The sequence below is a fragment of the Hemitrygon akajei genome, chromosome 12 (genome assembly GCF_048418815.1).
Source record: "Hemitrygon akajei chromosome 12, sHemAka1.3, whole genome shotgun sequence".
Lineage (NCBI taxonomy): Eukaryota > Metazoa > Chordata > Chondrichthyes > Myliobatiformes > Dasyatidae > Hemitrygon > Hemitrygon akajei.
This window is the reverse complement of record NC_133135.1, coordinates 33,504,386-33,517,711: the sequence shown is the minus strand read 5'-3', so window position 1 is coordinate 33,517,711 and position 13,326 is coordinate 33,504,386. Positions and strand designations below refer to the sequence as shown.

General features: G+C 39.6%; 1 protein-coding gene across 4 annotated transcripts in view; it reads left to right on the top strand.

Annotated features, from left to right (window-relative positions):
• usp24 (ubiquitin specific peptidase 24) overlaps positions 1–13,326 on the top strand; it is a 222,592-nt gene that overhangs the window by 186,621 nt on the left and 22,645 nt on the right. For all 4 annotated transcript variants that reach the window (XM_073062880.1, XM_073062879.1, XM_073062878.1 and 1 more), the window contains 4 exons: positions 153–269; positions 5,097–5,162; positions 5,677–5,743; positions 9,088–9,166. In XM_073062880.1, coding sequence (XP_072918981.1) covers positions 153–269; positions 5,097–5,162; positions 5,677–5,743; positions 9,088–9,166 — 329 coding nt within the window. The remainder of the gene's footprint in view (positions 1–152; positions 270–5,096; positions 5,163–5,676; positions 5,744–9,087; positions 9,167–13,326) is intronic.

Sequence of the window (13,326 nt, the reverse complement as noted above, 5' to 3'; positions counted from 1 at the left end):
TACAGAATGCTGCTCCCGGCCTTTTTAAATGTGAGAAAAGAGAAAAATAAAGTTAAAATTTATGGGTGTAGGGATTTTGCAAACTTGTGTTCCTGTTTGTGGTAAATGCAAGAGAAGTAGTGGCATTTTTAATTAAATTTAATTTATTTCAGGTTATGTATGCTATGCGAGAGCTGACGGGATCTTTATCTGTGCTTTCGGAGATGGTGACTTACTGCTGTTTCTGCAATGAACATTTCTCATTGGTACAAGCGTTACAGACCATTAAGGTAAATGGACAGAATGAATAGAGGATTCTTTGCTTCAACATTTGTTTGTTCATTGATGAGAAGGGTACTAGTGATTCTGAACAAAGACTTCCACTTCTGCATATATATTAGAACTGTTTTACTGACAGCTCAGACTGGTAACAAAGGAGAGAGCAGTGAGGTAAAATTAGTGTTTATAAGTGTTCACTATCTACAAGGTTCAAGTCAGGAGTGTGGTGAAATACTCTCCCCTTACCTGAGTGAATCCATTTTCAACAACATTCAAGAATATCAACACCATAAAGCACATGGTAGGCCACTTGATAGGCACCCTATTGATAACCATTCACTCATTCCAGCACACAGTAACAATTCGTACCATCTACAGGAGGCAAGCTTCCTTAGATGGCACCTTCCAAACCAATGACCTCTGCCTGGAGGATAGGGACAGCAAAACCATGGGAGCTTGCAAAATCACACTTGCAAAATGTATACACTTAAAATGCAGCTCCCCGAACGAGTGTACACGCCCCCACTCTGACGTCCCAAACTGTTATTAACCAACCTTCACAACTGGTGTCTCTGTCTCACCAAATTAACACGCGGAGTTTTGTCTCCTACATAAACACACATACATGCGCACATACTACTTTTATATCTACCAGTTCAGCTTTCTGTGTTCGTGATACCTCGTGTTCCTGTGTACCACCGACCCGAACACATCCAAGTGTGAATGTTATTTTAGAAAATACTCACCCACATAGACTGCTAAGTTCACTGGCCACATGATGGGTCATGAAGGTATCCCACTCCTGACACCAAATGTGTGAATGAAATCGCCGGAGAAAATAAAGCAGCTTCTTTATTCGACAAAACAAGGTGCAGCAGGCATCATATGGAGACACTTTCGGTGGAAAGTCTGCTGGCCAACATGAGGCTCAATATATGCTAAACACAAAGGACAATTCCATATTTGCAAAGTATAGACAATGCTTCCTTTTGAAACTACATACAAACTTCACACCTCCTGATTCGCATCCATACCACAGACGCCAGCATCGTCTGGACTGGGATTCACAGCTTTTAGGATCCCATTGATCAGACCTGCACTCCAAATAAAATCCACAATACGTATTCAAATCAGAAGACTGGTAGCCAAAGCCATTTGCCAAAGCTAAATGACCTAAACCCAAAAATCACTCTAACAGATGGCACCTTCCAAACCAATTACCTCTGCCTGGAGGATAAGGACAGCAAAAGCATGGGAACACCACTAATTAGAAGTTGTATTTCAATCCACACACCGCCCTGTCTTGGAAATAGTTCACTTGCACAGTCCTGTAGTAATTTTATGTATTACACTGTACTGCTGCCATTAAAAGCAAATTTCCTGATAATATGTGAGTGATGATAAACCTGATTCTGATATGGGTCTCTATTGTGGACTGAGTGTGGGAAGGGGAAGGGAGAGGGAAGGGAGCAGCAAACACCAGAGGGCAGTTTGTAATGATCAATAATTCAATTGTTTGGAATCAAATGACCTTGCCTGGTATCTCAGGACTGGATGTGCCTATACCTGCACCACCCCCACCCCAGCATTCCTTCTCTGCTAGCTCTTCCCACCCCGCCCACAGTGTTCACCCTTGCCATTCCCAATGTTCTAGATTATTATAAATTACTATGATTGCACATTTAGACATAACATAAAGATTTTTACTCCTCATGTATGTGAAGAATGTACAAAATAAAGTCAATTCAATTCAATATCCTTTGCTCCCACCGGATTTACAAACTTGCTCTCTGCTCTGCATTTACAAAAAACACTACTGTGCATAAGGCTAGAAGCATTTCTCACTTCTTTCGTCCCTCATTGTGAATGCACTGCATTTTTCCATTCCCTTTCCTTTATAAATGCTTATAGTTAGAGTGCCTAAGACTTTTGAACAGTACTGCATATAGGTTTTAATCACCACAAACACATTTTGTTTCCAGTATGAGTGCTGACAAAAGAGAATAAGGGTCTTGTTCACTGAGGGATAACAAAGCAAGAATTTCAACTTACGCAAAACCCAAAGACCTATGTATTATCAGTCTGACCAATGACTTTGAACGGTTCCAAATTAGGCCAAAGGGAAGTTATTTTTAAAGCTGTCATATTCCAAGTGTGAACCAATGGGGCGACATCCTTAAGGGAAGGAGAATGGAAAAATGCAGTGCATCCGTAATGAGGGCTATAAGAAGTGAGGAATGCTTCTAGCAAGGGTTGTTAGACCATTTGTTTATGGTAACTTTTACCACAAAGAATGATTCAGGCTTCCTTCAGGAAAATGCAATAAAATTTGAAGTGGGGGAAAGCCTTGAAATAAAAACAAAAGGAGCACAAGTTTCTGCTTGAGGTGGGGAATAGAGGAAAGTGTGCTTCAACATAATTTCATTCAGTTTTGCACCAGATGATCATGCAACAGAAAATTCTAATTTTAGAAACCTGAAACATACAGAAACTTCTGAAAACACTCAGCAGATGTTGAAGCATCTTAAAAAAAGTGAACATGCAGCAGCTGTAAATGCTGCCTAACCTGCTGGGCTTTTCCTGACTCAGTATTTCCTGTCATTTTGCAAGCAATCCTGGTAAAAGCAGTCATTCCTGAATTCTAAGGGTGAAAAAACAGCATGTACTGCTCCAGATTTTCTGAGAGTAAATAGCAGGAGAACTAAGGCAGCTCCATTGTCTTGTGAGGTCAGGATGTAGCCTGGAGATAAGAGACAAAATGGCGCATTTAGTTTAATTTTGGTATTACTCTAATATTATGATACTTTACTCATTTTGTTTGTAATATTGCTTACACATTGAGAAATAGTTTGAAGAAAAATACTGATAGAACTCTGCCTAATTTCCATTTTCCTTTCAATAGCTTGTACTCCACAGCATTGCTTTAATTAATTGAAAGTAGGATATATTTTCTTCCTGTTAATTGTAGTGCATCAAAATGCAAAGTACATTAACAAAATATTCTATTTCCATGATGAGCTAATTTGAAGATACTTTGTTAATTTTATGATGCAAGTTTATTTACTTAGAATGGTGGAAAGGGACACGGACTTTCCACATTTTAAAGGTAACATATATGAAACTAAGATCTCTTTGTACCTAATACGACTCCCAAATAAGCAGAAATGTGCCCTTTAGATGTTTAAATATTTTATTGTTAGCTAATGAACTAGATACTGCTATTTAAATAAAGACTGTACCCTGTCAGAGCACAAGTGGCCTGGGAACTGATCACCAAATTTTTACATGCAGTGATTGGTTCTCTCTGTACATGAATGAAGTGGGCCTAGAGCCACATGTCCCCAGATTCATGGACAGCAAATCAGATAATTAACAGATGAGTTTCATTCAGCTGCATAATTAATTTATAAGAAGCATGTGAGAGAGTACTATCAATTATGTCACCTCAGGTGTATGTCTACATACTTTATAGATGCAGTGAGGATGTATGCTTTTTTTGCACCCTTCTTCCTATCCTCTATATGGGAAAATAATTTTTTCCATTCCTCATCTGTATTTGTACCTATTACTTTATATCCATGCATGCTTCCTGATATTGATCTCTTTATGAATAGAAATTAGTCCATATCTTTGCCTGTCATAACGTTCTGTTCCTCAATTAGACCTCTCCTTGGTTTCCACAAATCTTAAAAAAACCTCCAAACTAAACTAATCTGTAGCATGTAGCATTGTCTGCTGTTAGTAATAGGCTCACAAACATCTCTGTAATGTTGTACCTACTGTTGGATCCTATAGACTTCTGTTGTTCTTACTAATCTGTTGAAGGTGCTTGTCAAAAGCCTTGCTCAGATGGTTGCAGGTCATATCAAAAAAGGTACCGTAGATTCCGGATTATAAGCCGCTACTTTTTTCCCACATTTTGAACAGCTTTGAACTCTGCGGCCTTTAATCCGGAGCGGCTAATACATGGTTTTTTTTTCATGCCGCCTCGTAAACATTTTGCCTCGTAACAGTAGACCAATAAAATTGATGAGTAGTTCACAGAGGTCCAATGAAATTGTACGATAAATCAAGCGCACTTTCACAATTAAATTATTGTAAATCAGTCATTTGTACTCACCCTCATCAACATGGAAAATACTCGAAGCAAGACCCGAGCGCGTCAGACCCGAGCGCATCAGACCCGATTAGACCCGATCGCGTTACGCAAGCGCGTCAGACCCGATTAGACCCGATCGCGTTACGCAAGCGCGTCAGACCCGATTAGACCCGATCGCGTTACGCAAGCGCGTCAGACCCGAGCGCATCAGACCCGATTAGACCCGATCGCGTTACGCAAGCGCGTCAGACCCGAGCGCGTCAGACCCGAGCGCATCAGACCCGATTAGACCTGATCGCGTTACGCAAGCGCGTCAGACCCGATTAGACCCGATCGCGTTACGTAAGCGCGTCAGACCCGAGCGAAAACGCTGCTTTTAAGTTAAAGGCGATCAATAACTTTTCCTGGTAGGCTGCAGTATATATATTTTTACCAGTCGCTAGGAGATATTGGAATGTTGTTCGTGCTGTTCAGTAAAAAAGTATATGCAACGTAATTTGTGTTACCGATACGTATGTATATTTAAAAGCAGCGGTGCGGCCTAAAATCCGGTGCGGCCTTTACAATTAAAGAATTGATTTTATTTCTAAAATTAGAGCCAGCGGCTTTTAATCAGGTGCGCTCTGTAGTCCGGAATCTACGGTACTCTAATTGGTGTAGTTACATAAACATGGACCAAGGGTTAAATATGATTTTCTGTAATAACATTTTATGATTATTTATGTTTTGTGTTACTCAGATACAACTGGAGACAGCTCCACCTCACGAATTGAAAAATATCTTCCAGTTACTGCATGAGATCCTGGTATGTACGAGAATTATGAATGGCTTTCTTAGCCTTGTACGTTAGATGAAATGTGTACAATAGTAGACATAACAATGCAGCACTAGGCCCTGTGTTCAGAACCTAAATGTTCAAAGTTGTTGATGGAGCTTGCATTTCTTTGATATTATTGATAATTTTACTGAGGTAATGACTTTAACCAGAGTGTAGCAATTCAAATCACTATTTCCAAGTTTGAGCAGATTGTCCAAGAGGAAGAGATAAATTGAAAAAAAAAATGAAGCCAACAAATAACATGAAGAAAAAAATAAGTCCTTAAAAATAAATTCCAAATTTAAATTGCGATTGTGGTTTAACTTCTTGTGTAGTACAAACAACAGGCTGATTGATGATAACTGACAATGCAAATAGGGCATGCTGGTATTCTTTGGAAAAAGTAAATGACAGTGTATCAGCGGCCTGTTCACGCTAGAGCAAAGAATCCGTTGTGAAATAACCACATCAGTAACTTGTTTTCTCTCACCTTGTTTTCAAGGTTATTGAAGATCCATTGCAATCTCGCCGGCTACAGTTTGCTTTTGAGTCGGAGAAAGGACTTTTAGGTACATAATTGTTAACTAACCCACCACCTACAAATTCAATCCCCTCCACTCTGATGGCAGAAGGATAGAATGCATGCTAGCAGACATTAGAATAGTTCAGACTGCAAGTACTGAATAAGTGTAGATTTCACAACAGAGGAGTTGTGGGAGGCATGAGGGACATTTTGTGGAGTTGAATGTCTTTGTCAGGGTCAGCAATTTAATCCAAATTGAATTGGATGCCAAATGAAAACAAATTAATGCATCTTGACATTGTGCCCAGGGAACATTTGTAGTGTGGTCTAGGTTAACGGGTTCCCATCTTCTTTTTAATTGGAGGAAAAATTATTATAGATTTCTAGCACTGGGTGACAGGTAAATAGTTTGATGGCATAGAACTAATGGATTGAGTCTGATGAAAAAAGGAATCCAGTGCTAAACAAGTGGAGGAAAAAGGCACTGTTAGAAATGTTAGGCTATATTTGGATAGTTAATTCTGGTGGTCTGCATGGTGGGGTGGAGATGCGTCTCTACCAAAAAAGATGTAAGGCACACCTTCCCTCCAGTAGTCTACTGGTCGCCCTTGGACAAGACGTAACTCCAGCTTAACCCCACCCTCCCCCAGTCAGGATCATGTGAAGCCATTAGAGTGGGTCATCTGAGCAGCTGGTGCTTATCACAAATCTTGGTTCTGTGACCACTGACACTAGGCAACAGAGGTCTCTGAAAGGTGTTGATAACGGTTGAGGTCACCTGTCTTGTAAAAACACTGCCCAGAAGAAGGCAATGGCAAGCCACTTCTGCAGAAAAAGTTGCAAGAATTGTCATGGTCAAGTCCATGATTGCCCATGTCATACAATACAGCACATAATGAATTCTGATAGCAACCAAGGACATTTTAGCTCATTCAGAGCTATGGAGGAGTATTGGTGGCCTGTATTGAGCACTGGTCCAATTAAGCTAGAGGGCATATTGGTGCAACTGTGTCACAGAGTGGAGTATTCTGTGAGCAGTAACAAGGCCTTGAGTAGCCAGTGATGGAGTCTGAATCCCAGAATGCTGTGATGATTATTTGACTGCTTATAATCAGAGAAATTTAAAACAGTAGTTGGAGATTTATATAAAATCAGTCTTACCTAAAAAAAACAACATTTAACTGATAAATATTAACAGTTTCTATTTAATTTATAAGAAGTACAGTTTAGAATCAAGGCTGCCAACTGCGATCAGATGAAGGGGATTCAGTTACTCAATCCATGGCATCTGAAAAGCTGAGGAGTCAAATAAGTCCTGTATCAGATTCCTCAACTCAGCACATGAGCTCCTCCCCTGGAATTTGCTGCTGAGCCTAACATTGGCCTGAAAAGTTACCAGTCAGCAAGGGAGCCACAACTGTGCTGACTCACATACTGATGTCAACTGGCTCTGTACATGAGTGTTGATTGCAGTCAGAAGCTGCTGAGAAAGGGAAGGCATACAATGCATCCTGATATGTTGGGGGATGAACTAGTTTTGTGCCTGATACACAGTTGCAAGAATAAGTTTGTGAACCCTTTGCAATTACCTGTTTTTCTGTATTAATTACTTATAAGATGTAGTGTGATCTTCTTCTAAGTCACTAAGATAGGCAAACACAATCTGCCTAAGCTAATAACAAACCTTGCTTGCACCATATATCAGGGTGCTCTCTATGTCCCAGACGCATTGTGGAACATCCAGGTGGTCTTTAGCAGACGAGACGTGCAGCAATGTTTTTTTTGGAGAGCAGTGGTTTCCTCCGTGGTGTCCTTCCATGAGCGCTATACTTGTTCAGTGTTTTTCTTATACTGGACACATGGACAGAGACTTTAGTAAAAGTTCTAGAGATTTCTACAGGTCTTTTACTGTTACCTTTGGGTTCTTTTTCATCTCCTTCAGCATTGCACATTGTGCTCTTGGTGTGATCTTTGCAGGCCAGCCACTCTTAGGGAGAGTAGCAACAGTACTGAATTTCCTCCTTGTAGACTGATTCTCTTACCGAGGACTAATGAACACTTGCGTCTTTAGAAATGCTTTTGCAGTCTTTTCCAGCTTCATGTATCTCTACAATTCTTCTCCTGAGGCCGTCTGAAAGTTGTTTTGATCGATTCAAGTTTATTTGTCATTTAACCATATATGAATACAGCCAAATGAGACAGCATTACTATGGGGTCGAAGTGCAAAGGCACATTACCAACAAGCACACACAAGATCACAGTCAAGTAATAAGAGTCTTGAAGCCCACCTCTCTTCCTCACTCCTGCCCCCCCACTATTTGATGTATACAAGTCAGCAAACCCACAAAGAATATCAGTAAACATACATTGCCTCAGAATATACATATATAAAAGTGTGTGTGTGTGTATGTATACGTATTTGGTCCAGAGCCTTGGTCCACTTTAAATCCTCAGTCGCCACAACTGTGCTACGCCAGCCCCAGTAGAGCACAATGGTTCAAATGCCTCTCCTCCGTTAGCTGAAAAGCAAGTGATCCCACAGCTTGAGGACTGAGTGCCACTGAAAAATCTTCAGTCAGCCAAAACAGAGCATAAACAGATCTTTAGAAGAGCAGACTCCCATCAGTAAGCTGATTTTGTGTTTCTTTTATAGGGCAGGGCACCTCTGCAGCCCACTCCTCCGATCTCATCTCATTCATTGGAACACCTGACTCCAAATAGCTTTTGTAGAAGGCATTACCCCAGAGGTTCACATACTTTTTTTGAACCTAGACTGTGATTATTTAAATGGTATACTCAGTATTGATGAGAAGAAGTATAATTATTCATGTGTTATTAGTTTAGGCAGATTGTGTTTGTCTATTATTGTGACTTGGATGAAAATCAGACCACATTTTATGAGTATTTAATGCAGAAAACTAGGTAATTACAAAGAGTTCACAAACTTTTTCTTGCAATTATATAAGCATATGCTTTTTAAAGGAACTGTTGCCTTCCATTGTCCTTTTCCCAAAGAAGCTTGAATTATTATATTCTTTCAAGTCTGAATGAGATGAGCAAATCCAGTATGTACTTTGGACTTGAGCTCTGCTTTCCAAATCTGAATTACAACATATTTATTGAGTCCGTAATTTTGAATACCTTTCAGGTTACGGAATTGTGTTTGGCTGCATGCCTGCTCCTCATTCTTTTCAACACCCTACTCCTTCTGCCAGTATTGTAAGCTTGCCAATAGTGTTCACATATTTGTGTATGTAGCACCTGTGTGTTTGGCACAAAAATCCAGCTAAATGACTCCTGGGATATCTTTAATATAGTTTTGTTATCTCTAGCAGATTGTTCTGCGCTGGTAATTTATTAAATCCCAATTGTTCTCTCTCCACTCCACAGCCCTGATGCACCAGAGTAATAATGTTGACAGCAGTCGCTGCTATCAGTGTATCAAATTCTTGGTACTGTTAGCTCAGAAGTAAGTATTTGAACTTAAAATTGATTTTAAAATATGAGCATGATTTTGCTGGATTTTTTTCTGAATGGCTTACATTTATTGTAAATATAAAATTACTGTCCAAGGCAGTTCACTTTGGACAATACTAGCTTTTTAAACGCTTAAGAAGTGATCAGAAGCTTTGCCATAACTGGTGATGACATATAAATGTGAGTAAGGAGAGAGTGTTTAGGATGTGTGGTCAGGATTAATAGCTCAAAGTAATTTACATGTCGAACAACATTCTATTCAAGTCTCAATCTTCTAACGAGCATTTCGTCTAAAGGTGTTTTTGCCCACACAACAGGTTCTCTTATAAAATATGTAACTATCCCCTAATTTTGCTTGGTTGAGATGTATCTTTACAGCTGATTAGAGTTCCAAGTATAACAGAAAAGCAGGCTGTGTTTTTTTAACTCCATCACTGTTACTTAATGGTTCTTAAAGTTACTAAGACCTGGAATGTGTTTTATGTTTCTTGATTGGATTTTTACGAATGAACAAGTTGAATGAAAAATTGAAGAGCTTCCCATATGACAGATTCTAAATTGAGTTCTGAAGAAGGATCTTTGACCTGCGATATGTTTCTCTTCTCATAAATGCAGGCTAACACAGATGCAGCATTTCAAGCATTTTCTGATTTTATTTTAGGTTTCAGAATCTGCAAGTTTTTTTTAAATGATTTTGAGCATCTGAGTGTGCTGTGCCTCACTTGAGTGCTGGTTTAATGGTTTATAAACAAACTTTCAAGCAAAGGCTGTATAGTCTGGGTCCATTACAACATTGTAGAGTACACAATCCAGGCATTTTTGATTATTTATACCTACTTAAGGCCTTTTTTGGAGCAATTCTTTGGTATCACTTGCTGTAGACAAAATGGAAGTTACGTTGTCTATATTTTCAGTTATTGTGTCTGGCTTGTTCTTGAAAGGAAACTGGAGAGCAAGGTATCATGGAGGGTGCAATTAATCTGGGAACAATTGAGAAACAATATAAAACTAGACAACTGGGTGACCCATTGGGGGACCCTTTGAGAGAAAGGTAGTGCAGCCTGATGTGATGTGCTTTGAAAATTAAAGAAGAAAAACTCAGTTTATTAAAGAATAAAGATGCGTAGCAAGACAAATATAGCTCCTCACTTAACGAAGGACACTTGATGACAACGTTTCTGGTTGATCTGCCGCCTTTCAAGAATATTCTAACGTTTTCATTTCTTTTTCCTCGGCTTAAAGCCACATACAGCTCACCATGCTGGAATACTAGTTTCTCCAGATAAATCAACACATTCTCCATGGTTTGGCCTTCTGCTTTATATACATAAAGCAAAACATGACTGTATCGGGAACTGGCTCCGCTAAAGAGGGACATCTTCCCCTTCTGATAAACTGAGAGTAATTCTCAGGTTCATGACAATGTCATTATTGAACGCACCAATGTTTATCTTTGCTAAGATGAGACTGTCATGCAGTTCTTGCACTTCATTTGTGTTCCATTGCAAAGCCTTGGTAGATCCAAGTTCCTCATGGAAATGATGGGAGATCCCTTCTTCAGTTCCAGTTTATGTGGCAGAAATCCAGAGAGTTCGACTGAATCAAGGAATTCTGTTGGAAATTGAGTGGCATTAGCTCCTTCACTTAAGGCATTGAACAAACAGTATTCTTTCATGATTCCAGGGAAACATCTAATGCATGTGAAGTTTATTTTTTGCATCATTTCATTCAGAGGAACCAAGATAGAATTCCTCGAGAATAGTTCTGCAGGATTGTCAAATGTTGGGTAGGTGAAATCAATACATTCTTCCATAGTTTTTGCTGGCAGAACCTTATCTTCAGGTAATTCGATTTCATTGTTTTCATTTTTCTCAATCTTGTCTTCTCCAACATCCAATAAGAACTCAGAATATCGTTCTTCTCCCTCACTCAGTCGCATGTTTCTCTTCAATTGAAATGAAATTAAGCTTCTCCATAAGTAGGATATTTTTATGCATATATTTTCCACATCAGCATCATTTCCACATTTCACAACTGGTAGAAGCTGACAGAAATACGCCACAGCAAATGGTTAAAATATCCCCGAAGGCCTCATTCTTGCCGTATACATCACAAAGAGTCCAGTCCACGGCTTCAAAGCTCTCCCTCCTGATCACGGGGCACTCATCCCAGACAATAAGCCTCGCATTTTGGAGTAAATCTGCAGTATTGGTGTTTTTATCGATGTTACTTCATTGACTTTGAGGGGTATTTTGAATCTTGAATGTGCTGTCCTACCACCAGGCATCAATGTTGCTGCAATATCTGATGATGCTACAGCAATAGCAACACCTCCATCTCCCCTAACTTTAGCGAGGACCAAGTTGATGATAAATGTCTTGCCCGTCCCTCTTGGTGCATCAATGAAAATCATTGAAGAGAGATTCCTTTCCAAGCAGTTGCACACTCGTCAGCTTGCAACAATCCTCTCTCTCTGCAGACGTCTTTGAATGATGGAAGGATATCTCCATCATGTGTTTTCAATGATTTGAAAGATACTGGTCCCTCTATGTGATGAAGAAGTCGTCTCAAATAGTAGAGGTCACCACTTCGTGGAGAAACGGTATACACTCGACCCAGATCATTTGCTTCAGAAATCCCAGAGTACTCCTCCACTCTTTTCTCCATTCTCCTTCTTTCCCATCTCTTATTAGTCCAAGTGTGGAATCTGGGAATATCTACATAGTACAGGGTTCTTGCAAATGGATCGCGAGTGCAAAGATCCATGAATTCCGTTAAAGTGGTTCTTGCCATATCATTATTCAGTTGCACAGCAGCATTATCACGAAAGAATACTTGATGCTGTTGGGGAAAGTGCACTTGAAGGCGAACAATGGCTGGTTCCCTCTTGTGAATTGGAAATCCAAGTATCAATCCGACAGCTTTAGAGGGCCCGATATATCTGCCTGTCAAATACTGTGTGATTTTGTCTTCTCTATTCACGGCAAAAATTGCCCGATCACTCAAAGGTGGAATCGGCTCTGTGAGCATCGTGAGGTGTTGCTGAGGCTGGCCGTGCGCATGCGTCGTGGTGTCGTGTCGCGATTTCCATCATGGCTGACATCAGCTGTCGGGTCAAGATGGGGCAGTTGATTTTGGCGAATGAACAATTTTATAAAATATGTAACCCTGAATTTTGCCTGCATTCTGTAAGATAGCGCATTTTAAGTCAATTTAGCTAAAAATAGTGCCGCTGTAATGCACCATTTGTGCTAATTGGAGGTCACGAAAAAAACAGACAGATAGAGCATGAGAGTTTTAGTATTATATAGATGTTGTAGTTGCTAGAAATCTGAAATAAAATATAGTGGCAGTATTCAACTTCCTCATTGGATGCTACCTGCCAAATAGTCAGGGAGCATTTAATGATAAAAGAAAGTGGAGTTGTATTTTGGGCTGATCAACCTGATTTTTTTTTCTCATACCACATGCTCTCATCTTTGTCAGCTTCCATATTTGATATTAAGAAACTTTGACTTCATTCATTGGCTCCATCCCAGGAACTTGGATCAAGGAAATTTGTGTTGACACAGAGTAACTGAGCAGAAGTACTTGTTTAAATGAGGGAAAATCCACTTCTGGGGAATATTGTATTTTCATACAGTAGCACACCTTTAACTTGTCAGTATGTCTCAAAGGTGTTTCAATGGCATTTTCAAATAAAACTGCGTATTGAAACAAAGAGAATGATAATTAGGGCGCGTGACAAAAGACTTTTTTAATGAAGATCCATAAAGGCAGTCAGGAAGGATGGCATTTTAAAATTTAGGACTATAATAGCTTGAAATCATGGCACCCATGATAGAGAGATTTCTAATGGATCTGATTACTAGCCTAGATATAAAAGAGCACTGATATTTCAGAGGTTCTTGGCCAAGAGGATACTACACATAGGGAGAGGAAAACCCATCAGATTGTAGATAGATCTGAATGGTGATCAAGGACTGATAGATTTCATGAAGCATTGAATCATCAGTGGTCCCAGGAACTAGTACATCTTTGTCACCTGTGTAAGATCCTTCCAGTTTATGTGAACAGCAGTTAACAGCTTAATTGGTCACCACAATTGCCAAACAATTTGCCTTTTTTAAAAATAACATACTTGTACCACGT